General features: G+C 45.7%; 13 protein-coding genes across 13 annotated transcripts; 8 read left to right on the forward strand and 5 right to left on the reverse strand.

Annotated features, from left to right (window-relative positions):
* The first annotated feature begins 44 nt into the window (after positions 1-44).
* V2V93DRAFT_368988 (uncharacterized protein) lies at positions 45-2,006 on the forward strand. Its single transcript, XM_066909910.1, has 4 exons — positions 45-612; positions 694-880; positions 946-1,300; positions 1,368-2,006. Exons 1-4 carry the CDS (start codon positions 294-296, stop codon positions 1,692-1,694), a joined length of 1,188 nt encoding a protein of 395 aa, XP_066766190.1. The 5' UTR covers positions 45-293; the 3' UTR covers positions 1,695-2,006.
* V2V93DRAFT_334903 (kinase-like domain-containing protein) lies at positions 1,853-5,319 on the reverse strand. The gene is made up of 4 exons (XM_066907713.1): positions 4,996-5,319; positions 4,823-4,926; positions 4,362-4,766; positions 1,853-4,305 (listed from the first exon to the last, which is right to left on the reverse strand). Exons 1-4 carry the CDS (start codon positions 5,018-5,020, stop codon positions 2,152-2,154), a joined length of 2,688 nt encoding a protein of 895 aa, XP_066766191.1. The 5' UTR covers positions 5,021-5,319; the 3' UTR covers positions 1,853-2,151.
* Positions 5,205-6,327, forward strand: V2V93DRAFT_368991 (uncharacterized protein). Its single transcript, XM_066909911.1, has one exon. It carries the CDS (start codon positions 5,331-5,333, stop codon positions 6,156-6,158), a length of 828 nt encoding a protein of 275 aa, XP_066766192.1. The 5' UTR covers positions 5,205-5,330; the 3' UTR covers positions 6,159-6,327.
* On the forward strand, positions 6,328-7,601 carry V2V93DRAFT_368992 (uncharacterized protein). The gene has a single exon (XM_066909912.1). The coding sequence runs from the start codon at positions 6,474-6,476 to the stop codon at positions 7,206-7,208; it is 735 nt and encodes a 244-aa protein (XP_066766193.1). The 5' UTR covers positions 6,328-6,473; the 3' UTR covers positions 7,209-7,601.
* Positions 7,602-7,606: 5 nt separating this feature from the next.
* V2V93DRAFT_380011 (uncharacterized protein) lies at positions 7,607-8,791 on the reverse strand (the record flags this gene model as incomplete). The annotated part of the gene is made up of 1 exon (XM_066912033.1): positions 7,607-8,791. The coding sequence occupies one exon, from the start codon at positions 8,789-8,791 to the stop codon at positions 7,607-7,609; it is 1,185 nt and encodes a 394-aa protein (XP_066766194.1).
* Positions 8,792-9,510: 719 nt separating this feature from the next.
* Positions 9,511-10,755, reverse strand: V2V93DRAFT_358651 (uncharacterized protein; the record flags this gene model as incomplete). The annotated part of the gene is made up of 1 exon (XM_066908068.1): positions 9,511-10,755. One exon carries the CDS (start codon positions 10,753-10,755, stop codon positions 9,511-9,513), a length of 1,245 nt encoding a protein of 414 aa, XP_066766195.1.
* Positions 10,756-11,806: 1,051 nt separating this feature from the next.
* On the forward strand, positions 11,807-12,856 carry V2V93DRAFT_368997 (uncharacterized protein). Its single transcript, XM_066909913.1, has one exon. The coding sequence runs from the start codon at positions 11,901-11,903 to the stop codon at positions 12,825-12,827; it is 927 nt and encodes a 308-aa protein (XP_066766196.1). The 5' UTR covers positions 11,807-11,900; the 3' UTR covers positions 12,828-12,856.
* Positions 12,857-13,228: 372 nt separating this feature from the next.
* On the forward strand, positions 13,229-15,961 carry V2V93DRAFT_368998 (glycoside hydrolase superfamily). The gene is made up of 2 exons (XM_066909914.1): positions 13,229-15,116; positions 15,197-15,961. Exons 1-2 carry the CDS (start codon positions 13,386-13,388, stop codon positions 15,680-15,682), a joined length of 2,217 nt encoding a protein of 738 aa, XP_066766197.1. The 5' UTR covers positions 13,229-13,385; the 3' UTR covers positions 15,683-15,961.
* Positions 15,962-17,726, forward strand: V2V93DRAFT_368999 (uncharacterized protein). Its single transcript, XM_066909915.1, has one exon. It carries the CDS (start codon positions 15,992-15,994, stop codon positions 17,567-17,569), a length of 1,578 nt encoding a protein of 525 aa, XP_066766198.1. The 5' UTR covers positions 15,962-15,991; the 3' UTR covers positions 17,570-17,726.
* V2V93DRAFT_369001 (uncharacterized protein) lies at positions 17,680-19,287 on the reverse strand. Its single transcript, XM_066909916.1, has 2 exons — positions 18,962-19,287; positions 17,680-18,896 (listed from the first exon to the last, which is right to left on the reverse strand). The coding sequence occupies exons 1-2, from the start codon at positions 19,027-19,029 to the stop codon at positions 17,816-17,818; spliced, it is 1,149 nt and encodes a 382-aa protein (XP_066766199.1). The 5' UTR covers positions 19,030-19,287; the 3' UTR covers positions 17,680-17,815.
* On the reverse strand, positions 19,029-21,808 carry V2V93DRAFT_369003 (Dihydropteroate synthase-like protein). Its single transcript, XM_066909917.1, has 2 exons — positions 21,145-21,808; positions 19,029-21,089 (listed from the first exon to the last, which is right to left on the reverse strand). The coding sequence occupies exons 1-2, from the start codon at positions 21,739-21,741 to the stop codon at positions 19,458-19,460; spliced, it is 2,229 nt and encodes a 742-aa protein (XP_066766200.1). The 5' UTR covers positions 21,742-21,808; the 3' UTR covers positions 19,029-19,457.
* A 381-nt stretch (positions 21,809-22,189) lies between these two features.
* On the forward strand, positions 22,190-23,092 carry V2V93DRAFT_358657 (NAD(P)-binding protein; the record flags this gene model as incomplete). The annotated part of the gene is made up of 4 exons (XM_066908069.1): positions 22,190-22,226; positions 22,275-22,800; positions 22,857-22,956; positions 23,018-23,092. 4 exons carry the CDS (start codon positions 22,190-22,192, stop codon positions 23,090-23,092), a joined length of 738 nt encoding a protein of 245 aa, XP_066766201.1.
* A 929-nt stretch (positions 23,093-24,021) lies between these two features.
* V2V93DRAFT_369009 (uncharacterized protein) lies at positions 24,022-25,470 on the forward strand. Its single transcript, XM_066909918.1, has one exon. The coding sequence runs from the start codon at positions 24,200-24,202 to the stop codon at positions 25,343-25,345; it is 1,146 nt and encodes a 381-aa protein (XP_066766202.1). The 5' UTR covers positions 24,022-24,199; the 3' UTR covers positions 25,346-25,470.
* Positions 25,471-26,149: the final 679 nt, after the last annotated feature.

Here is a 26,149-nt window from a genome sequence, read left to right on the forward strand (position 1 = left end):
GGCGATACCTGAGTTTTGCCAAAGCGGGCTTCTATCGGAGACACCATCTTCTCTCTGAAGAGCACACAAGTATCGATATCAATCGACTGTTAATAGTCGCTATTAAAATAATATTCGATGGGTCTTGACAAAAATCATACATACGCATCAGGCTAGCTCTGCGCCTTGATTGGGCAGGGCATTACCCGGCCTATATCTAATCTCTCTGTGCTCTATCTCGTCTTTCGCAAGTCGTCTCTCCGATACGCAGCCATCCTCTCCTCTCCTCATCGACCCACCCACTCCTCCTCACCATGTCCTTTCTCGCTCCTTCTGGACCCCTCTACTACATTATCTCCCTTCCTTCCTCTGTCGCTCCTGCTGGCGGCGACCCCGAGTCTGCCCTCGTCAAGGACCTCTCGGCAACCCTCAGTCTGCCCTCCAAAGACGACGTCTCGCCCTTCCTCATCCCCCACTTCAAAATTGGCACTCTCGACCAGCTCGTTCAGCAGTCCGAAGAGCTCGCAAAGGCCGATGGCCAGTTTGAAGCTGTCGTGAACCGTACCGTTGACGTCTTGAAAGCCGTGTACGATTCCAAGGAAGAAGTCAACGCAGCAAAGACCGTCTCAGACAGTGCGTCTACCCTTAGTTCGAACTCAATTGCATTCTCCTGTCTTTCAGTTGACTAATTACTTCTCTATTTTGTCTTTACAGAACCCGCCGAAACATACATCAAGTCATTTCAGTGGAACACCGCAAAGTACCGGGTCGACAAGCCACTCGCCGAACTAGTCGACCTCCTCTCGAAAGAAATCTTTGCCCTTGATGCTGACCTTAAAGCTGTCTACTCGAACTACATGATTGCCAAAAGCAATCTGGCTGCCGTTGATCGGAAGCAGACGTGCGTATACACTGTCTTCAATTTTTTTTTTCATAATGACTCGCAAAACTAAATGGATCTTGTAGTGGTGCTCTATCGACTCGCTCTCTTCAGGATATCGTCAAGAAAGAGAACTTTGTCATTGGCTCTGAGTATCTCGAGACTGTTCTTGTTGCTGTCCCCAAGTCGCAGACCAAGACTTTCATTAGAGAATACGAGACTCTTGTGCCCATGGTTGTTCCTCGCTCGGCTTCGGCTATTGCCTCAGACGACGAATTTGTGCTTTACAACCCGACATTGTTCCGCAAGTCGGTTCCAGAGTTTACGCACAAGTGCAGAGAAAACAAATGGTACCCGCGTGAGTTCAAGTGGACTGATGGTGTCATCGAGGATCTGAAGAAAGAGAAGGATAAGGCTATTGAGCAGGAGCGACGAGTGTGGGTACGTATACTATCTCTCAATTCTCTTTTTCCAAATCATCATATTCAGTACTAATATTCAAATGTAGGGTGAAACTGTTCGTCTTGCTCGCGCTACCTACTCTGACGCATTCATGGCCTGGACACATCTCAAGTCAATTCGAGTTTTTGTCGAATCCGTTCTTCGCTACGGTCTCCCACCCGACTTTATCTCCGTACTTGTCAAGCCTCCTACAGCCTCAATCACAAAGGCAAAGGCTGCTCTTACCCAAAAATACGGCTACCTCGCCGGAAATGCCTTTTCAAAGGATAAGAAGGGAAAGGTTGTGCAAGAAGATCAGAACTTACAAGAGTACTCTGCCATTGTCGATATGGAATACGAGGCTTTTGTGATTTATGATATGGTGGTCGTTTAAACTTCAACATGATTGTTAAAAAATTCTGAGTTCCTTTATATTTAATACAAAAGAAATTTTTTTTTTATTTCGTCATTCATTTTGTGTTTTTGGTCGTCTCTTTTTTTTTGTATTTGTGTGTGTGTGTGTGTGTGCTTGAGGGCTATTATTATATATATATTTTTCTTTTGATTCGCTGTTTATAATATTATTTCTGTATTTAATTGCTCATTATTTTGTGTGTTTGTGTATTTTGTCATAGCTTGTTGAGTTCCGTTCCGCATTGTGCAGTCGAACAAAGAAAAAATATATCTACATTTATAATACCGTGAATAATTTCGTACTAAATTCTGGGGCCCAATTGTATCTATTTGAATCATATCATGCAAAACTGAATTAAAGAAAACTCGCATATCCCCCACTGCCATTTCCCTGCGGCCCAATTGTATCTATTCGAATCATATCATGCAAAACTGAATTAGAGTAAACTCGCATATCCCCCACTGCCATTTCCCTGCGACGCGCCCGGTTTCTGAGGAACCAGCTGCGGCATTCCAAAGCCATTTGGACTTTTTCCTTTATTACCATTAGCTGGCGGTGGAGCCAGAGACGGGAAGTTAGATTGCTGCCGCTGCTGTTGTTGGTTGGATCCCGCTGTAGGTGCGGATACTGAGGAAGTCCAAGGATTGCTCACCTCGGGACCACCAACTATGGTCGCAGTGGCTAATGTAGGAGTCAATGTTGTAGAAGATGACATGCTGGGGGACAAAGCTTGCATGAAAGATGCCTGTGTGAGAGTGTTTGATGGTGACGATGATGGCGATGATGGTGATGATAATGATGATGCTGGACTGGAGATCAATCCGACCGAACCAAATGATGAACGCACTGCTGAGGATGAAGAAGGGTTGGCCCATACATTACTTTCACTCATACTCGGCACGCGATTCGGTTTTGGAGGTGGTGGAGGAGACACGAGTTTTGGAGTGAGCGTCGCCGAGCTCCGCTGTTGTTGCTGCCAAGAAAATAGAGGCTGCTGTTGCTGTTGTTGTTGCTGCTGTTGTTGTTGATGATGTTGCTGCTGTGCTCGAAGTGCATTCATCGGTGTTTTCGTTGGATACAATTTCAAGCCAGCATTTTGAGTCCGTGCATTTGCAAACGACGACACAGTCCGTCCCGCCACCGCCGGTCTCACTTTCAGTTTCTGCGACTCTTCAGCGTCATTCCAATCAAAATCATCATTATCCTGCGGCGCTAGTCTACTATTCACCGGTCCACTGGCTGGTTTCGTTGGCGGGGCTGCAGTTTGCCGTCCAAGCACAAGAGCTTCAAAATCAGCTTCATCATCCCCTGTACTTTGTAGTATATCCCCATTCCTACTTCCATGATTTGGATCCAATTCAGCCAATTTTCGACCATGCTCTTTCTCAACTCTATCTCCAGCTTGGCGAATCAATTCCATAAACTGTCTGAATTGCTCAACCTTCAGCAATGGACTCACAGACATCGCCCATAAATGAGGCAACACATCCAGTGCCAGTACAGAGACATCGACAACCGGAACAATAGGTATATACACTTGCAGAGCTTGCATAATCACAGTCGGCTCCCGTGTTTTCATACCTTTCAATAATGGTACTAATTTTTCCGAAATTGAGTACTTGTCAAGACCAGAGCCAATCAATCCTTTCAAGGCAACCAAAGATGAAACTTTTACGGCTAAACTGCTTGTGTGAGTGAACACGTTCGCGACTTTTGGAAAAAGCTCGTTTTTGATTGTTGGAAAATCTAACGTTTTGGAAACCAAAGGTACGGTAGACAGCATTTTCTCTTGCACTGAAGGTGACTGCGATGCTAAAGCTTGATAAATTAGCGGCATTATATCGTCTTTAAACTGCTGGCCATTGACTTTTGACTGTATAATTGCGATTTTATCAAGAAGCACAATCTGTCCTGTTGGTGAATCGCGCATGGTTTTGAGACTAGGTAAAATTCGAGTACAGAATCCTAATTGCGACATATCCTTTCCAATTTCGAGAACGTTTGTCAAAATTGGTCCGATTAACGACTCATCTTTGTCTAATTCGTCCACTAAAATTGGCAGAATTTTCTTTTGCAAAACAGAATTGGGAAATTGTCGCAGGACTTTGGACAAGCCGCGCATAAACGCATGGCGCTCAGAAGTCGTTTTAGCGGGAAAGGCGTCCAAAAATCTAATCGTGTTGACGAGAATATTATCAAAGTATTTTGAGTTCTGAAAGTCTCGAGAAGACATTCGCTCTGTCGGTCGGCGGGTCAGCAACTGTGGCAAAACTTCGTATAAATATGTCGGAAATCTAGAGTCCCTTGAAATCCTCAATGCTTGGGTTATTGTGTTTTTGTAAGTTCCGGCATTTTGCTTCGTATCGAGTGGCGGACGCGACGAGTATACTGCGTGGATTATGCAACCTAGAGAAAACATGTCGTTCGAAGGGTCAAGTAAGTGGTCGAGTACAAGTTCGGGAGCAGCGTAGTCGTAGTTAAATTGCATTGAAAAAGGAAGTCGCGGGTCATGCTGTGGCACAAAGAATTCGCCTACTTCCTTTGTGCGAAAGTCTTGAGCAAAGCCAAATCCAGATAGTTTCCAATCGCTCTAAAGTCGTTATTAGCGTGGCCAATGTTGATTAAAAAATCAATATAAAAAAGTACCTTTGCATTCACAAATATTGCACTAGGAACCAATCCCAAATGCACAATTCCAGCGCTGAAATGCAAAAACTCAAGTCCTTTCGCTAATTGCAGCAAGCCCTTTTGAATTTCAATCTCATCAACCTCATCATCAGATCCCGTGCGACCACTAGCTTTCCGCTCAATCACCGATGTCAAACATGCAGACACACGCTCAGTGACAAATGATATTGAAGATCGGCCTTCTTCAACGGGTTCGACTAGTTCGAGGATTGCGGGGTGACGCAGTTTGGCGAGGAAAGATGCTTCTTGACGGAGTCTTGCACAGATTTCCTCTATATCGCGGTGGGTTGCCGAGCTAAAACTGCCGCTAGAGCGAGAAAGAAGAGACTCGAGTTTTCGCTTGTCAAAGGTAAAAACCGAAACCTTCAGCAAGAAAAAATTAGTCTAGATTATATCGCATCTCTGGTAAGCTTGCTTACTTGATTTCCGGTATTTCGACGTTTAGCGTCAAATACAGACCAGGGACCAGCTTGGAAGACAGCAGGCTGCGATATCGAATAATGTGACGATATATTTGAGGATACTTTTGTTCGAAAAGTTAGTGTAATTCTCGAGATAATGATATACGTAAACACAGTATATAAATACTCACAAGACTTGATTGCACTCGAAAACATTGCGAATTCGACTGCAGATTGCAGTCCAACAGTGAAAAAATAGCAGATCAAATAACAGTTAAGAATTTAAATAATAATTGTAATCGAAATTGGAGATAAGAAGTCGTATTGCCAAAGAGTGAAAGACGCCGAAATTTAACAAGCAGTAGTCGTGCAGTCCTGCGGCTTTCGTCGCCGGCAGTTTCACTCACCGGCAATTTACGTCAATTTACGTAGTCCCGCAAAGTAAACATCGTCGACCAGGACAGCCAGCTTCTCTCAATCAAAAAAAAGTCATTTGTTCTCAACTTCGTTTCTCTTATATCTCCTTATGAAAAGATTGCCACTTACTTTACAGGTCTTTGATGCTAATAAATGGAGGCCAACATGTTGTCGAGCTGCTCAGCTCATTGCTCAGCGGAGCTGCGCTTATTCCTCTAAAAGTCTTTTGACATCTCAATTGACAGCGCTAAACAAGAAATCGAAAAAATCAAGCACAACACCATCGAAGCTCCTCTGGCCAACCTCTGCACTATTCCCTCTTGAATCCGACCGCCGACGTCAGAATCGACTGGAACGAGCAGCAAAGTTAATGGACAACGACTTTCGATCTCGCTTAGATGTCGCAGAAGTTATAGACTGGGTCATCGAAACAAATCCAGAACCTTTTCGGAAAGTTAACCCGGCAAAAGAAGTCTTGACTGATAGTATGCGCGAACGACTTCGCGATTGGGATCTCGTAACCGGAACTGAAGAAGGTGGTAACAGCGTGTTGGTTCGCCAATTTTCTTTTGCAGGATTTCAGGATAGTTTTCTGTTTTTAGCAAGAATATTACAGCGCGCGAGTATATCTGAGCATTTTCCAAAAATCGAATGGGAAGAGAAGACAGTCTGGATATCACTGACAACGTACGGGAACACGACTTCAAAATCTCGACAGCCGCGCGGTGCGCATTTCATTTCCAAATCAGATGTTAATATGGCACTTGTTATTAACGACATTTATAAGGAGGTCGATGAGCAGTCGTCGTCTTTGGCAGCTGAGTTGTCAGCGATTGACCCGGCGTTAAAAGCTAGGATTGATAATGTTGCTGAATCAAGGAGCGAGAACTTATTAGACCATTTGGCGGAAAATGTTTTTGCATTAAAGATGGGCTGAGATTGAATTTTATGTCCTTTATTAATTTGTTGTATACTAGACGATTCTGTATGTTTTACAGACTGGGTTTGGCTTAAATTTGGCAGTTCTTTCATTTGTCTTTGGCGTGGAGTTTAGAGTTTGGGATAATAATAATATGACTGTTTATTTCTGCCATGCACATAAGATATATAGGATTATTTCTGTGAAAAAGCACGTTTTGTACAATCTTGGTGTTTCGCTGTAGTCGTATATTGCGTCTAAACGTTCCTTTTTAGGTTTGCTTACACCAATTCCGCGCCGGGAACATCTAGATTTATACAAGCAACAAAGCCAATGTCATCAGGTGGACGCAGACTACTTCAGTTGAGAAGTATAAATCCGTCTAATCTTATTTTTCAGACGCGCCAACTCAGTTTATCATCTACACTATACTCCTCACCTACGGTATGGGAGCCATCAGACGGTCACCCGACTGCACGCAAAAGATCAACACAACCACCAAAGCCAAAACTGGTAATTGATTATGAGAAGTTGCGTGCGAAACTATCAGGGATCCAAATAGATACAGCACAACTTGCTGCAGAAGTAGATACGAAAAAACCGGGGACGATTAAAGCCCGGGATCAGGACATAGAAGGGATAATTGACAAGTATGGCTGGAAACTCGTGTCGTCGGATACCCCGAAAGATAGACCTAGCGCGGTATCATCTACTACAGAAGATACAGGTAGTGATGTACAAATACTAGAAAAAGTATTTTCATTTAAAAATTTTGAGGAGGCTTTCTTATTTATGACGAAACTGGGATTCTACTCATCACTAGAGAATCATCATCCGCGAATCTACAATTTCTGGAGCAAAGTCACTATCCGTCTGGGTTCATTCAATAGCACGGAGAATAAAGTGTTCTTATCAATAGCGGACGTGAAGATGGGACTTGAGGCTGAGGTACTTGCGCTCGGTGTTCGGTATCCTCAGTTGTCTGAATCGATTACAAAGAACGACAAGAATAAGCTGAAGGATGTACTTCAACGAGATATATGCGGTCCTGAAACCGAAACGAAATAAAAATGTATATGTATATATATATATATATATCAAAATTCAAACAAACAGATCACAATGTTTTGCTCTCTTTGGCCATCAGCAATTCGATAAATAGACTTTGATCGTCACATCAAGATTTCGCTGCCCTTGGCGTAGTCATATTGCTTGGGAGTAAGATATTCCAAATCGGTGCAGCAGCTTTTTGACAAATCGTTCACGATAAATGATATTGATGCAGCAGGATTTTCCTTGAGTTCTGTCCTGTGCTCGCCTGTTTTTCTTACCAAGCTACATTTCACATTTCTACTCCATATTGCCATTATTCAAGTCTCAAATACTGAATCTTTCCTCGATCATCGTCGTCATAGCTATTTATCTGTTTATTATTATGTATACCCCAAAACTAAATCAAATCTAATTTACCTTATCCCTTTCTCGCCAGCCAGCAACTCATCTACTTGAACCCTAACATATATATTAATCTGATTTAAATCAATCCAGTAAAGAGCCACCCTGTCTTTACTAATAATAATCAACTCCGCCGGCGTGAACTGATGATTTATGAAATTAACCTGTGCAATTTGTCCCTTTGCCTTGACGACGGGTGCTCCAAACCACTCCGTCTCAGTTGATATTCGCTCGCAATGCGACAAGTCATCAACTATGAACGAAGACTCTCCTCTCGGTACATTCGGATCCCCAGTAAGTTTTATAGCCTCGAGCCGGTTACTATTTTCAGCAGGCTGATGAAACAATATAAATTCCCCGCCATGCAATTCATAATCACCAACCCAGAGTCCACGCAGCGGACGCTCAAAATCCGGTGTATAAAGATCTGGTAAAAGTCGCGAGACTGTTTCGTAAGTCTCGAGAGTGCTCATCATTGACCATTGCCATATTTGTCGCAATTGAATTACATTCTTGCTATTGCCACGCTTGAATTGAGCCATTTCAGTGCGCTCGATAGCTGGAATACACAGCGGTGGCCAGAGAGCAAGCGTAGACTCAGAATCGTCGCCCTGAAATTCGATGACCTCAGCTTGCCGAAAAATTGTCAATTTTCCGCGTATATCGCGTGACATTGGGATCTCGTCGTTGGCATTGTACCGCGTAGCGGGCGAGAACTTTAGCACCGGATCGCGTGAGCGATCTAATTTTGGTGAAAATTTCTGAATCACGACGGCTGGATTTTGCGACCATGCAGATGCGAGGGCGTCGTTTGGAGGATTGAACATGCAAAATAGTTCGTGGACTTCGATATGACCTGTCTTGGAGCTGTATCGTGAAAAGTAGATTGATCCTTGGTGATCGCGGCAGCCATGCCAAATGCCAGGTACAACCCATGAAAACGGAAGAAGTTTAAGGCATAGTTCGCGGTAAGATCTGTATGGTTCGCAGGTGATGGGCAGCATGTGAGGAATCGATGGGCGGAGCAAGTGCTCTACCTGCGAGCGCCAGATTTCGTCGCGATCTGTGAGAAACGAGTACAAACTAATGCAGGTTGTTGAGAGAGCGATTAGAGAGGTACTGTCCAAAAGTGAAAAGATAACAACGAGCAGTTCGGTGGGGAGAGTCAGCAGGCGGCAGTGATTCTGGATAGTCATCTAGAATACAATCTCCTCCTCGCAATGACAACAAACAGTACGGACTCAGATAATTGTTTAGCGCCCCTGTCCCCTGAAAGCAAAAAAGAGGCAAGAGATGAAAAAAAAGATAGATTCAAGGAAACTCTGGCAACTATGCTGGTGAAAAGTACACTACTGACTGTGCAGGCAGTTCGTTCAGAATATTTAAATGCGATATACGTAGATCCTAACCCAGCGATACAGAATAGCGACTAATCTTAACAGCAGAGTCAACGACTGCCGAGCAGATTACATGAGGATCCAGCATAAGAACAGAACAAGATAAGAAAATGAGAGACTCTTCTGACTAGATCAATTCGGAGGCAGTGACAAAAAAGCGGAGAAATGAGCCTACTAAGAAAATACCCCGGATTATTTGAGCCTAGTCCTGAAGTCCGAAAGTCCGATCCCACAGGAAGATTAATTGCTCATAACCTGTTTTCTTGTTTGTGCTTGCTTTTGTGCATGTGTTTGCAGATTGTATTTATATAGTATAATGCTAGAAAAATGTGCATATTTATATATTTGAACCATAAATATTATGTACTGTCTGTGAAGATAGCTGAAGCAGATCAGGTAGATCAGACAAATCATACACATCTCACTGCACTCACAGTACATCTCTATACCACTTTTCTGAAAAAGATCCATATACAAAACTGTATGGCTTATAGTTTAACAAAATAACATCTAGCAATCTACATAGCTCCATTCCCACCAGCGAGCAGATCCGCTACATCAACTCTTCGATACACCTTTATACGATATAAATTAATCCAGTAATGTGCTACCATATTCTCATTTATGATAATCAACTGCGTCGGTGAAAACGTGCTATTCATAAAATTTAGAGCAGCTGTATGTCCTTGCGCAGCGACTATTCGTGCTCCCGGCCACTCAGTCTCGGTAGCTACTCGCTCGACGTGAGATAAATCGTCAACCACAAATGTAAACTCTCCCCTCGGGACATTCGGATCTCCTGTCAGTTTTATTGCTTCTAGTCGGTTTTTATCTTGTTGAGGTTGGTGAAATAGTATAAATTCGCCGCCGTGCGATTCATAGTCGCCGATCCAGATCCCGCGAAGTGGATATTCTGCGCTGGGTGTGTACAACTCTGGCAACACACGCGCGATTGTCTCCACGCGCTCGCCCATGATAACTCCGAAGGCATCAGCATGAACAAATGATATCCATCGTCGTAGACGGAATAGGTTCTTGCTGTCGCTTCGCTTGACGATCTGCCCTCGAAACCCTGTCGGACTGTCGTTTCGTGTGCGTTCGGCGGCGGGGATGTGTAATGGAGGCCATAAGTTCATTTGCGGATATACAACGCGCTCGGGTGAAATTGAAACTGCATGCATAAAGCTTGTCGCCATGCCTCGAGGACTTAACGGCTGTGGTACCTCGTGGTTTTTATCGTACTGTGTAGCAGGCGTGAACTTTAGTATCGCAGCCTGTGATTTCTCGATGCGAGGACTGAAGTTTTGAATGACGACTGACGGGTTGATAGACCATTCTGTCTGAGGAGCATCGTCTTGTCTGTCGTAAACGCAAAATAACTCGTGTGATTCGAGGTGTCCTGACTGTGGGTTATATCGCGACACGTATATCGAGCCGTGCAGGTCACGGTTACCGTGCCAGATACCCGGATCGAACCATGTAAAAGGAAGCAGCTGAGTGAATAAATCTCGATAGGACTTGTATGGTGCACAAGTCATTGGTGATGAAGTAGGAATCGACGGACGAATTATTGGCGATATTGCGGAGCGCCAGATATCGTCGCGGTCGAAAAGCAGCGAATGCAGACGACGACAAGTGGCAGCCACGGCAATCAGCGTCCGTCCGTCGACTTTAGATAAAATATGAGCAAGGATTTCAAACGGCAACTCAAGCAGCCGACAGCCCCCTATTTCAGGCCGCAGGCAGCCTTCATCGACTGTCATCTCGAAACAACGCTGCGAGCGGAGTAGGGTGGTGGATGAGGATATGGCTCGGTAGTGCTGCTGGCGACGACGACGACGACGATGACGAGTATACCTTGCTCTTAGGCTGTTGGCATCCACGATGACACTTGAAATCAAGGAATTGTAGACCCTTGTTAGATGAGAGCCTGCCCATAAACGGATGTTCTGATTATGAGCGTTGGGGGGTGGGGTGGTCCGGTAGCGCTAATCAAATATGATAACGGGTGACTAAGCTAGAAAACAAGCTGCACTGGAGCCACTAGTATAACGCTTGTATTTACCTGAGAGATTCGGAAACTGTATATTATAATGAGTGCTTTTTTTCCTTTTTTATTTTAATGAAAGGATATAATGCTAGCTCATTGATTGTTAAAAGGGTGGTAATAGCTTCAAGAAGTAGGATGTAAACACTGCCAACAGCTCAAACTAAATCTCGTGGTTTCTCCCAACCGTTGTCTTCTCAAACAATACTTTGTTATATACCCTCATACGCACAACGCACATATACAGCGTCATGGTGCCGAATCCAGTTTCCGACAGCGATCAGCATGATCTCGAGATACTTACCCAGTCTATATCATCGCACTCACTCGACGCGTTGGTGACAAAACTCGCAGAATCAATGGGAAACGCCTTGCACAATGTATCGCCTATCGCCGCAGCTTCTTCAAACCCAGCCCACGCCTTGGCCTCGTACTTGTCGATGACAATGATACCTGCCTATCTTTATTATTTACCTACAGGTCGTGAGCAAGGCACATTTGCTGCTGTCGACGTCGGGGGCTCGACGCTGCGGATCGCAATAGTGCGATTTGCAGCGGCCACCTCCGACACGACAAGTACTCGTGAGATACTCTACCAAACTGCAGATCCGCTTGACACAGCAATTAAGAATCTTGATGGACGAAGCTTCTTTTTGTGGATGGCAAACCAATTGCAGAGTGTGCTGTTTGTGGCGGAGATGAATGGGTGGACTAGCGAAGAAGTCGCTGTGCCAGTGGGCCTTACTTGGAGTTTTCCTTTAGAGTATGTAAATTTTTTACTTATACTTACTGACTCTTACCTAACTTTTTAATCTTGTGTCTTCTAGAGGACGATCGATAAATACAGGAAAGATTCTAAACATGGGTAAAGGTTTTGCGACAATTTGCCAGGATATAATAGGCTGGGATCTGAAATCCATCTTTGAAAAAAGCTGCAGTGACGTTGGTATCAAAGTATCACTGAGAGCAGTAGTTAATGACTCTGTCGCAGTTTTGCTCTCACAGCTGCAAGTTGATGTGCGAAGGACAAAGATCGGGTTGATTGTTGGCACTGGTGTGAATGCGTCAGTAATTGTTCCGACGTCGATTCTTGACGAGGAACGACTGGCTAGATGTAACCCGCGTGAAGTGGAGCGAAGTACGGACTGTATTCTCAATACTGAGTTATCGCTATTTGGCGGCGGCATATTACCTCGTACGCGCTGGGACGAGGAGATTGACGCCGAGAACGAGATTCCTGGGTTTCAGCCGTTTGAGATGATGTGCTCTGGAAGGTATATGCCAGAGATCGCTAGACGGATTGTCAAAGACAGAGTTTTCAAGGGCAGGTTGGTTCCGCGCGGATTGGAACAGATGTACGGGCTGGATGCGCAGACAATGTCTGCCGTTGAGGGCGAGCTGGACGTCGCATTTGCGCGACAGCAGCTACTGGCGAAGCATAGCAGCAAGGACAAGGAAGTGCGGGCGCCGGTGACACTCGCAGACGTGCGTTTGATGCAGTCGATATTTAGCGCGGTATCGTGCCGAGCGGCGGCGATTATTGCGGCTGCACTTGTTGCTCTTACGGTGAGTGTGCTGCCGCCGGTGACGCCGGGAGCGAGCGAGGAGGTTGTTGTTGCGGTGAATGGTGCGGTGATGGAGAAGTACGCTGGATTTCGGGGAAGAGTGCAGGAATTTGTGGGGTTGCTGGGGAGACGATGGAACCGACGGCTTGTTCTTGCAAGTGTGGCGGATGGGCCGTTACTGGGGGCGGCGGTGGCGGCGGCGTGCAATAGTGAGGATCAGTAATATGGTAACAGTGATGATAGCGAGGATCGTAATGATGGAAATATAGCGCGAGTGAGTTTAATGTCCTATTTTGGTAATGCTCGATTTGGCAGACGCCGCACAGCCTCCGCACAGAATGGTGGCCGTGCGCTGCCGTCAAGCGAGACAAGGCGCTGGCTGTGCAATCACACAGTGGGACACAGTGAGCAGCGGCTGAGCGAGTAAGTATTATAGTACTCATGATACAGCCTCACCTCCAAAATGGTTTAAATAAGAATTATAGATAAATTAGAGAAACAGAGAAATAGAAGCAGACGAGGTACGCATCCAAGATAGAGCCGAGCATGGCGGTCAGGGGCAGATGCTTAGCCGAGACAATCCCGGGCCCGATGCGGCTAGAGTCAGTCTGAATTTGGAAAGGTCTTCTCTTTGTATTTTCTCCATCCCTTCTCTTCTCCATCGCGCTCTCCGACACTCTCCCCTTCCTATACGGTTCCTCTTCTTCTTCTCCTACCTCTCTTACCTCTGCTACCTCTCCCGCCTCTTCTCTGTCTCTTTTTAGAGACTTCAGTCCGCGCCATGCCAATCAGCGCCTCGCCATCTCTCTCTGACCCTCTCTCCGCCAACTCTGACTCTATCTCCTCCGTCGCCCCTCTCCGCGCTGTAAGTGACGAGCCTGCCTACAATCCTCTCTCGCATCAGACGCCCTACGACGACGACTACGACTACGACGACCTTGAAAACAGTCACTACTACCATGCCTTCTCCACAGATAACGATCCCTACGCTTCCCGCGACAGATCGTATACCGCTCATCCTGCTGTTCAGCAATATGCGCGTCTACGCGCACAGCAGCGCGTATCTTCGGCGCAGTTCTCTCAGTATTCGCAAAGCTCTCAACAGCAGCAGCCTCAGTCGCCGCTGCCGCAGCAATCTCAATACCGGCAACAACAACCACCACTACAGCAGCTGCAACAAAGACAACAACAACAACAACGACAACAACAACATAGACGTCAGCAGCAGCAACGGTCTGGAGCATACTATGGCGCCGGTAGCCAAAATTCCGACATCGCGCTGGGTATAAGTGAAAAGAGACAAACGTCTGGCTTCTTCTCCAAAAAGCGTAATATCGCAATTGTTGTCATAGCCGCACTGCTCATTGCGCTTGCAGCCGTGCTCGTACCTGTCGGTATCCTCATAATCAAACCCAAATTAGCATCTAGCGACAACTCTACCTCATCGTCCGGTTCCTCGCCCTCTGAAACCTCTTCTGGCTCCGATCCAGAATCCACCGGATCTGGCGGTGGCGGCAACAGCGACGACAGTACGCCGTCGTGGGCAGTCGGTACCGTGCTTGACGTTGCTACCTGGTATGATACCACTGACTTCAATACCACCTTCACCAACGACACAGTCGGAGGCTTGCCAATCATGGGGCTCAACATGACCTGGGATGACTCTGCTGCTCCAAACAGCAATGTGCCTGCACTCAATGAAAAATTTGACTATAACTCTCGTCCGATGCGTGGCGTCAACATTGGCGGATGGCTCATCATTGAGCCCTTCATCACACCTTCGTTCTTTGACGCTTATCCCATTGGCTCGGGCGTAATCGACGAGTACACTCTTTCTGCTAAGCTCGGTGACGATTTACAGTCTGTCATTGAGAAACATTACGCAACCTTTATAACCGAGTCCACTTTCGCAGACATTGTTGACGCGGGTCTCGATCATGTGCGAATTCCGTATCCCTACTGGGCAATCAATAACCTTGATGACGATCCTTATCTTGAGAAAGTCAGCTGGAGATATCTACTGCGCGGCATAGAATGGGCGCGCAAGTATGGCTTACGCGTCAATGTTGATTTACACTCTGTGCCTGGTAATGCCAACGGATGGAATCATTCCGGTCGCCAGGGTGCTGTGGATTGGCTTAACGGAACTCAAGGAGCTGAGTATGGCAAACTCACACTTGAAATGCACGCTAAATTATCAAAATTCTTTGCCCAAGAGCGTTATAAAAACATTGTAACTGTCTATGGTCTCGTCAATGAACCAAATATGATGCAACTGAACGCGACTACCGTTATTGACTGGACCAAGCAGGCCTACAGCGTCGTACGTGATGGCGGATATGAGAATTATATCGTCTTTGGTGATGGATTTCGAGGTGTTGCGTCGTGGAAAAGCGTATTTCCTGAAAGCTCTTTTCCGAATATGGTGCTGGATGTACATCAGTATCTGATTTTTGACTCGGCCCTGATTGCCATGACTCACTCTGCCAAGATCAATTATATCTGCAATTCTGTAAGTTCCTTTTTATTTAGAAAAAAAAACTCTCTTCTGCATATAAGCTGAATTTGTACTGACACTTCTGCACATATTAGTGGAGCACCTCGATGCAAATATCAACCAGCACGGCTACAGGCCATGGACCGACATTTGTCGGTGAATGGTCTCAGGCTGATACAGATTGTCTCAAGTACCTCAACAATGTGGGCGTAGGCTCACGCTGGGAAGGCAACATGAACGTGACGGACGTGAGCTCACAAGTTCTCACTCCGTCTTGTCCCACGACACCAAACTGCTACTGCAACAACACGAATGTCGCACCCGAAGACTACGACGACGCGTATAAAACGTATCTTCTTATGAGCGCCGAGGCTCAGATGACTGCTTTTGAAAGTAACGGCGGATGGGGATTTATGTATTGGACATGGAAGACCGAGACCGTTGAAGCAACACAATGGTCATACGAACGAGGTCTTTCAGCAAAAATCTTACCTGAAAAAGCGTATAAACGAACTTTCAATTGCTCAGCAACTACTGGCACGCCTGATTTTTCTGCGCTAGGGTTGTTGGAAAGTTATTGAGTTGTAATTTTAGTCTGTATGGATTGTGTATAGTTAGGATTTATATCTGTATTTGTAATTGTGGTTACACGGACGTGTACAATACGCTCACTAGAGCGTCAATGAGATTATGCTTCAAACAATTTTGATCAGTTCAGAAACCGGTAGCCACCAGAGCATTTAATGCAAAAAAAAACATTCGCGGTTTCGAGATAGTCTTTCAGCCGGCCTGTCGACCCACTTACCCGGACATTCGGCATCAAACAGTTAATAGTCAGCCAAGCCATATATGCACTAGGTAGTCAGTCGACGACCATCAAAGCCAGCAACATGTCGGCCCCGAACTCATCTCGGGACATGTTTCCTATGCAGCCTCAGCATCAGGCAAGTCCTGTTGCTGCATTGCTAAATAATGGCGCCGCGCATTCGGGGCATGTCTCGCAAATGTACCAGCAGCAGCAACATAATCAACAGCAGCATCAACAGCAACAACGGCACTTCCCGCCATTATCTGTCGAGACGCCTACTGGACGATTTATTCGCCCTAGAAAGTCACACGTAAAGTCGCGAAAGGGATGTGGTAATTGCAAGCGACGACGGATAAAATGCGACGAAGAGAAGCCGCAGTGCTTCAACTGCATCAAGCACGGCGTCAACTGCGACTACCTCCAATTTTCTGAACCTGCATCTTCTGTGCCTGACGAGTCGAACCGACAGCGACAACGCACCTCTGAGCCGGGATCTGGCTCACCTGGTTCGACAACGCCAGAGTCACCGGCATCCGTATACGCGTCTTCGCAGACATCCGCGTCTAAACTGCTGTCGTCGCAGGCAACCTCTCGCTCAGCCGTTGAGCAGCAAAACAACCTTGCCGACGCCGAGTTTTCGAAGCTACATATGGCTCAACTTGAACTGCTGCACCATTTTCTCACTGTTACTGCACCGACTTTTACAGACAAAACCGATGGCGACCTCTGGTTGATCCAGATCCCGCGAATGGCTTTCGGTCACGAGTTTCTCATGTATGCAATTTTGACAATCGCGTCTACCCACATGCGGTTTTTACAAGAACGGGCACGTGAACAGACGACACTCGAGCTCGTGCCTGCGGATCTTGCGGCCGAGAAAGAGCGAAATTTGTATTTCGAGCGCGCAGAAATCTGGTATCGACAGCGAGCGCTCGAGACGTTTCGAAAAGCGATCATGGGGCCGAGAGGCCCAGGAAACCTCGAGGCAATGACTGTCGCTGGTAGTTTAATTGCTATTCAGTCATTTGCGTTCAAAGAGCGCGACGAGAGTGGGAACTTGAAAGAGCCTCGATCAGATCAGCTTGTGGAGATCGAGGATGCGTCTGATTTTGTCATTATCTCTATTGATCGCTGGTTACCTATTTTATTGGGAATCAGGACGGTTGTGCATGAGATGCAAACCATGCAGACTGGTTTTGATCTTGATTCATTATTTGGAATTGATTTTGGTTCGCTAGCTAATTCCTCACCCGGTGGTACTCAGGATCAGCCTGCATTAGCGCAATTACTTGCCTTTACGACTAAGCTGTACGCTGGTAATCAAGCTGAACTTGAGTGCTATATTCCTGCCATCCACTTACTAGCTCAACTAGTAACAGCATTTCGCCATTCACGTCCGGCCGAGCTGCGGAAATATGTCTTTACCTGGCCTTTTTTACTTTCTGAGGAATTCCATTTACGGCTACGCGGTCGAGAAACTATTGCACTAATAATATTTGTGCATTTTCTGGCTGTTGTTTCGTTACTTGGGGCATGGTGGCAGGAAGAGCGTGTACACGCTGATGTTGTGGCAATTTGTCGGCTTTATTTGGCTGGTGAGGAGTGGCGGCCTTGGTTGCAGTGGGTGTTTGACGTTGTGCCGTTTAGTGTATTTCCCTAGATGTTGATGTATCATATTGTATTTCTTTTGCCCCTTTTCTTTTCTTCTTTTTCCTTTTTCTTTGTATTGTATATTATAGTGGGGTGGGAGTTTTACGTTCGATTTATAAATAATGTTATAGTTTGTTTTGATTGTAGTTATAGTAAGTATATCCTCATGCATCAACGCGTAGTATCCAAACAATAAACCGTGTCTAAATTTCCAGCCACCAAACACCGAGAAACAAATTCTTAAAAAAATTGCGCTTTAAGAGCCGATATAAACCATGCCGTACGGCTTTGACAAGCTAACGGTGACAACCGGGATCGACATCGCTGTCAACAACGAAGTACTCGCAGTAGCCTGCGCACTCGTGAACAGTTCAAAATTATCAGCCGCTTCCAGATTCTTAATTTTCCTTGACGAATTGAAAATCTCACTTGCAAACTCTCTAGCTTTGTCCGCGTCACCGCCAATAGGGACGCCAATATCCTCCAGCTTGGTAGCAATGATTTGTGCAAATTGGCGGTGGACGTCCGTGGTGACGTGGGCAGAGTTGATATATACGTAATCATCGGCTGGATACTCACAGTCTGCGTACCAGGTGTCAGGAAATGGGACGCCATCCGCATAGGCCTCGCAAAAGGCTCTTTGGACTTCGAATCCGAAGGATTTGTAATTGTCGACAATGTACCAGACTGCCAAGTACATATCCACGACCTCCAGCTTTGTATCATCTCTATGCATGGCAGCAAATGACTCGGCACTGCTCTTTAACACGGCATTGTAGTCTGTGATTGCGGCGTGTAAGAGGGTGAGCTGTTGATCTGAGTAGGCTAACTGGTAGTCAATTGCTGGGACTGTCATTATAATGAAATTTTTCATGCCGGATTTGTAAAGTGTTTCTACTGCTGACCAGTACGACTGCATCATGCGAGCATATAGGCTAACTCTAGCCACTGCAGTGTTGTACTCCTGGTAAGTAGTGACTATGTCGTTGATGCCGAACCAGACCGTTGTCGTCGTCTCTGCGGGATTCCATGTTACACTGCCTTCCAGCACGTACGCACCGCTAGGCGATAGATAAGGAAGATAAGTTTGTTCAACTTGTTCGACAAATGAGCGGTAATTAGGTCTGAAATTGGTGATGTTATTATCGATAGTTGACCCCGCGACGGCAAGGTTGTAGACTACATATGTTGACGAATTGTATTCGGTAGCCAGGTACTTTATCCAGTTTATACCATTTGTCGAGTATGTCATGTTAAATGTTGGGTTTCCAAACGGATTACTTTCCGATGGTAAAGTCGAGAAGACTGAGAATGCCGTCGAGGTATACGAGTCGCCGCTATATGATAAGCTTAGAGTCAATATCCCGTTAGATATGCTGATAACATTGAAAAAACGACGCACAAGCTAAAGATGACATGTTTTGCACAAACGGCCGATGCCAGACATAAGATACCAAATAGGAATCTCATGACAGCCCCTGTTCAGTTACGGAAATGCGATAAAGTAAGAGAGAGAGAGACACACAAAAAAAGATGCAACTTGCGGACATTTAATGGCGCAGCCTGCAGTTGTGGCAGGATCCATTTTTATTTCCTCATCTCGCTATGACCAATGCCTTTCCCCGGAACTGCTTGCCATATCATATCCATATCTGACAACGTAATCTGGATAATGATCTACAATTGACTCGGATAGTATTGCAGCCATGACGTCGCGGCCTTGGCCTGGCTCGTCAAAACAAGTTTGATGATCAGATCAAAACCTTTTTTTTAAGGTCGCGGCTTAAACCTTAATTGTGTTATTTTACTTTTTTAAGCTTTGCATTATTTATTTCGAAAAATATAGTCTCCGTATCAAGTAAGTATATATTTACTGACAATTGAGAGCTAGAATTAGATTACAGCGGCCTGCGAGTGCGCAAGTTCTCGGGTCGCCGATATATCGAGTCCATGACCTTGACAACATCCGTCATCTCCTTGACATCATGTACTCGTACAATCTCGGCCCCACCAACAATTGAAGCAGCGACCGCAGCTCCAGTGCCATACACGCGCTCCTTGGGCTCGGCGGCACCCGTAATGCGTCCAATGAATGTCTTCCTACTCGGTCCAACTAGCCATGGAAGTCCCTCAAATGCGCGTCGCGAGCGTAATAAATATGGGAGTTCTTGAAGTAAAGTCAGGTTCTGTTCCTGATTTTTAGCAAATCCCAAACCAGGGTCAAGAATCATATTCCATCTACGCACACCGGCGGCTTCGGCTTCAGCCACGCGCTTCGCAAGTTCAGCCGCAACTCCCTCGACGACATCGTCATCATCATACTTAGTCAGGCTGGTCATTGTCTGTGGTGTGCCTCGCATGTGCATAAGAATCACCGGCACGTCAAGTTCAGCTGCCGTGGCTAGCATCTCTGGATCAAGAGCTCCGGCTGACACGTCGTTAATTATATCAGCGCCTGCCTCAATCGCTGCTCTCGCAACTGACGCATAAAAAGTGTCTATTGAAATAACCGTATTCTCAAACTCTGGCAGCGATCTCAGCAATTTTATAGCCGGCACAATTCGCTCGCATTCAACATCAGCACCTGGGTCAACAGATTTCGGGTTTGTGCTCTGTCCACCAATATCGATTATTGTAGCGGGATTAACTTTAATGAACTCCATTGCCGAGCGAATCATTGCCTCGGAAGATTGATTATCACCTGCATCCGAAAATGAGTCTGGCGTGATGTTCAGTATACCCATTACGTACGTATGCGTACGCGCGTGATGAATTGTGTCAAATAGCATCTGCTTTGTCGTGCCGCGGAACGTCTTTAACGGCACGACAGAAAACATTTCAGAGATGAATGTTGTTTGTGGACATAGATGATTGAAATGCTCGGCGATAGTCTTCATAGTAACGGGATGTATGTATTCTGGAGCAATTTCAACAAGTGGTCGCAAAACGAATTCACGCTCAAGCATACTAATGTGTGGAATCGAGAGGATCTCGCCGTCACGCATGACAATATCATCGTAAAGCTCAATATCGATGTCAATCGTCCGAGGACCTTTATTTATCAACTTCACCCGACCGAGTGCGTTTTTCTCAACGTCTTGCACTGCTTTGAGAAGCTCGTGCGGGGAGAGCTTCGTCGTGACTTTACACACTGCATTAAGGAATCGCGGTTGGTCTTCAACGTACATTGGAGCAGTCTCGTACATTGACGACGTGCGTAGCACCTTGATATCCCTCTTCTCTAGCTCCTCGAGTGCAGCCGACAATAACGCTGCGCTATCGCCGAGATTACTTCCTAGTCCAAGGTACGCAATATGCAAATCATCATTTTCCGCGCGGAAAGAAGATGCCTCTGTGGTGTAAAATCGTTTTGAGCGAGTGATTTCGACTGATGGACCGGTGGCAAAGGCTATAGCACGAGGCTTGAGTGCTCGGACGGTAGCGGACTCGTAGCCACGCTCGACGCAGAGAAAGCGCGTGAGCTGTGAGACGAGAGCTTCGATTGTCAAGAATGACGATGCTTCAATTTCCTTATTAATAAATTGTTAGTAACGAGTTTGTAATGTGATACAGGGTAAAATATACCTTTACCAAGGCATCTGCGATGGCGACGATGTCAACTTCACCTGCAGCCGCCTTTCTCAGTTCGACACCAACCACAATCTCCTGCTTCTCCAATCTCTCCCAAGGGTTAACACCAATAATAGTATACACCCTCAGATTTTCAATAAAGGCGAATTCATCGACATCCTCAGAGACTGTAGGACTGCCGTAAGGCGTATACTGCCGCCGCGCAACCTGCCACCCGGCAGCATCGGCACGAAGAAGCTTCTTTGGGAACGACAATTTAACAGTGACATGCTCTGCCCCTACATCAAAAGCCGACTTGACAATTTCATGAGCCAAATTACGGCCTGTTATTTGTTCTTTAGTTGCGTGCTCGGTGGGTTTGGATTCGACAGTCTTGGTGATTGCTTTTGTAAGAGTGCCGTAGTGCACCGATTCCGATACGAGATCCGAGATGCCTGCAACGGCAACCGGAGCGCGCACATAGCAGTCAATTGTAACTGGCTGAAGACGATCCAGACGGTGCCACGTATCAGCACCGGCTTTGAGAGTATTCAGCGCAAGTCCTTGTACTGCGATAGTGTCTGGTGGTAGCAAAGGAGCCGGGGTCGTCATTTTCCAGGAAGACAGCTGCGGACGAACAAGTGACGAGGTAAATAAACGAGCAAAACGCGCAACAGACTGTCGCATCTATTGAAATTTCCTCTTACGTTCAAATATACTGTTTATTGTTAGAGAAAACGGCGCTCAGCATGCTTTTGCTTGAGCGAAATGATATACACGATGCTGAGAAACTTTTTGTGCGTGCGGCTCAAAGTTGACTCGGAGCTATCTAAAACAAAGGCGCAGAAAAGTAAGCTGCAACCAAATATCTCGCTTACCAATCTTATCTGCTTAGAAATACAACTTTCCTTGGGAATTTGCAGGAGATTTCCTGATAGGTGATAGTAAGAGATATAACAGAACGACAGAATTACCGAAACTGCAGAAGCCGCCAAAGCAGAAGCACCCACGACAGAAACAGCAACGCAAGAGTAGCAGTAACGACAGAAGGAACTTCGCAATGGGCAAAACGTACCTCATCACTGGAGCCAACCGCGGTATGTACATACGACTCCTAGATGGAAAAAGCCTGCTAATAGACTAAGGAATTGGTCGTGGCATGCTGGATCACTACGTCGCGCAGCCCAACAACACCATCATAGCTGCCGTGCGCAACGTTCAGGGCTCCCAAGGCCTTCTTAGCATCCCGCACGGGGAGAACACCAGAGTCATCATTACCAAGATCGACTCTGCCTCCAAGACTGACCCTTACGATGCTGTCAAGGATATCCAGGCCCAGGGAATTGACCATATCGATGTCGTCATCTCCAGCGCTGGCATAGCCAAGCTGAACACTATCGAGGACATGCCTCTGGAGGAGTATGAAGAGGTGTTGATGGTCAACGCCATTTCAGTCATGCTGCTGTACAAAGCGACACTCCCCCTGCTCCGCAAGGCAGCCCACCCTGCGAGATTTGCTTTCATCAGCGCCGCCGGCGGCAGCTTGAACGACATGCCCAAGTACCCCTATCCCAATGCCAGCTATGCTAGTTCCAAGGCTCTTGCAAACTGCTTAGTCGTCAAGATGGGAATGGAGAACGACTGGCTGATTACCCTCTGCATCCACCCTGGGTAAGTCATAGAAGACACTGCCTATCACCTAGTAGCTAACGTGCATCGCTATACAGCCTAGTTCAGACAGATATGGGAAATGCCGGTGCCCGTGCCTTTGGATTAGACAAAGCCACACTTACATTGGAAGAGAGTAGCAACAACACGGCCTACATAGTAAGTTCTCTCTGCCACGTCGAGTGTCTGGGCCAGACTTTTACTTACTCGTTGCATACAGATCGACCATTCGACAAAGAAGGATCACTCGGAGAAGTTTTTCAACGAAACTATAGACCGCATTCATCCGTGGTGATGTGTTCAGCCGATTGTAATCATACACTCCGTATCATCTACTCCGCACCACCCACATTTCTTGTAGATCTACTCCGTACGGGGAACGGAGTGCATTGGTACATTTGGCTACGTGTGAGTACATCGTTACGGAGTAGGGCATTGTAGGCATCACTTTAGCGCCCGGCACTAATCTGCTTACCGCGATAAAGGACGAAGCTTACAAAGCTCGGTGTGGCAGTACTAATGATTGTGATACCTGCTTGTACACCGTACTCCGTTCAGCGGCACACGCACAGTATGTGTTGCCCATATCCTGATTGTTAATCAAGAGAAAACTCAAGTAAAGAGCTGACGATTGGATACTGAATTCAAGCGCGCAAACCGCCGATTCGAGTAGGCCTGTAAAAAGCATATGTTCTGTGCAAGACAACACTACTGATAGTATTCGATATGGGCTGCACAGGCTTGGCGAAAGAAAATTAAACTCGCGAGCGAGGCATGATCTTCCTTCCTAATGAACATTTCTCAAAAGAGAAGAGAGATTTAGGTATTGTCTGCCAAAAGTTGTATTCGATCAATTACAAAAAAATTGAAAGTCCAGAAACCGAAGCAGTAATCTGCGATCTCTCCAACTCATTCACTTGAAATGTACCTCTCTTGTTCAATGATTTGCATATTTGTATAATACAAGCACTTATAAAAGGTCATTTTCAGGGCAGATTAAAGAATGTAAAGTTTTCAAGGAAATAGACACGCGTTTTAACCAGATTTGGAAATACCCACCCCACCAGAGTCTGCATCTACTATTCATTAACCGGCACTGATTTTTGGTCATTTCTTAACCTCCAGCTCAGCTCTTTCGCAGCATTTCTGTATAATTCTGTTTAATGAATCATTCTTATACAGATAGACAAAGAAGGAATCGAGTCACGCGTGACTCGTCCGTCACAGACCAGCGGCGGTAAACTCCCAAACTCCCAACTCGCGTCACACGATCTGGAACTAATTAAACAACGTCTCAAAATCACTAACCAGCCTGAAACCAATACGTCAAGCAGTAAGGAGGACCACTCTTTTTACGCACTATCGCACTACGTACACACCTGCAAAAGTCGTGGGTCTAATAATGTCCTCTAAAACCGTCACGACTGTGTCGAAGGTGGCCGTATCGTCGACGATGACGGCTGCAAACGGAATATACCGCTTCGAGCAACCCACCAGCCTTGGTAAGCTTCCCACAGAGCTGATATGCTTGATCTTAGAATATATTCCGCATCCGTATATATATACATTATCAATGGTCTGCCGGGAGTGGCGATCGCTACTGGATAGCTATTTTGAGGTTGATTTGGCTCGGCGCAGCAGAACACTTGATTTCAGTGACATGCATGGATTTCGCACTTACGGATACCTGGCTCGAGTGCTGGAAAATGTAAAGGCAAAGAATATCGAGGCAGTACTTATTGGTACTGGAGCAACTATGGAGGACTCAACAGCAGGAGTCTTGCTCGATATCCAAATGACGATGACGCCGGGCCAGCGGTATCACTTCCACAACGCTGACGAGAACATTCCACTGTTAGATAAATTCCCGGATTTAGAAGACAGATTGGGATCCCTTAAAGAACTTTCGATTGACCGCTCAGTACTGGACGTTATACGGTGCTGGAGTCATGAAAAACCCTTTCGATATTTCCAAACGACAAGCTTCTGCAGGCTTGAATCCTTGACTGTACATCTCTCAATATTTGGTGAGTTTGTGCATACGCTTACGCGTAAGTTAGACTATTCAATGCCAAACTTGCGATATCTTGTGGCCGAGTGCGGAGCTTATGAACAAAATGGCTTGCGAGGTCGAGGAGGTGTATTGCTTTACGGAGCTCATGTATCTTACTTTGCTATTTTCCCTGCTCTTCATAGCTTGAAGATCGGTGCAAGAACTCTCGGAGTTGCCAAGCCGCTGAAAGAGAAAGGAAAACCATATTATCACAATAGACCAGCATGGTTAGTTGAAGAGCTGGAAAATCTCAAAATGATTGCCCCGAAGTTGGCAGAGTTACATCTCTCTGGCGTCACATTATACAGCAATATCTTTGGCACTGGGCCCTGTGTATACTCATTCAACTCTGCAATGAAACTCGTAACAATAGTTGGTTGTTCGTTGAAAGCTACACATTTATCTATCAAAAAAGAAGGTCGCGAGCAAATATGGTCAATGAAACGCGAGCGCGGCAATAGAGTTCCGTACAGGAGAATAGTATTTGCCGACTAGAAGATTAAAGCATATTTTATTTATTCAGATTGGAGTTTTCGGAGTTTGGACATCTCTATTGCGATTACTTAGGCCCAGTTAATTTGTTTTCTAATACTAGTGAATAAAATTATCAGAAAGTGGATGGAATGTAGTTGTGTAATTTGTGCGGCTGGTACTTTGTCCTGCAAATGCTGCTTGTCAGTGGAAGATTCACATCGCACAGTTGATAGAAATGTTGTTCATATCAATGAGATTGCTCGTTGAGCATTTAATATCAATATTGTTGTTGCCTCTGTTGTTAATCACACAGGGAACACATGCCTAATATACAGACAAAAATTCTACAGGGGCCATACCAGTAGTAACTCATGCACAAAGACGTACTACATCAACATTACAGCACAATCTCCAACAATTTGGGCTTTAGAAGCCACTGAGTGCGATTACTTGACAATACAGGTTATTTCAAGCAATTGCTAATTTTCCGTTATTGCTCTTATGCTATAGACATAACTTTTTTGTCATGGGATCACAAATAAACTGTTAGCGACTTGCAGTCTCTGCTCTAGAGTTTACAATTTGCTACTCTAGAGTTTACAATTTGCTACTCTAGAGTTTACAATTTGCTAATCGCCGATCGACTACCATCATCGCTCTCTACTCTCTCATCTCCCCGGGTTTCTCCATTTTGTTGTATCGACTAATGCATTTCTGGAAATCTATATCGTGGTATATTAGATTTTATTGATTCTGTTTTTGTGAGATTCATCCTGCTTAATAGTTACTGTATTGAAACAGAGCTGTTTGCAGACACCCTCATCG

The sequence above is a fragment of the Kockiozyma suomiensis genome, assembly GCF_038497685.1.
Source record: "Kockiozyma suomiensis strain NRRL Y-17356 unplaced genomic scaffold V2V93scaffold_6, whole genome shotgun sequence".
NCBI lineage: Eukaryota > Fungi > Ascomycota > Lipomycetes > Lipomycetales > Lipomycetaceae > Kockiozyma > Kockiozyma suomiensis.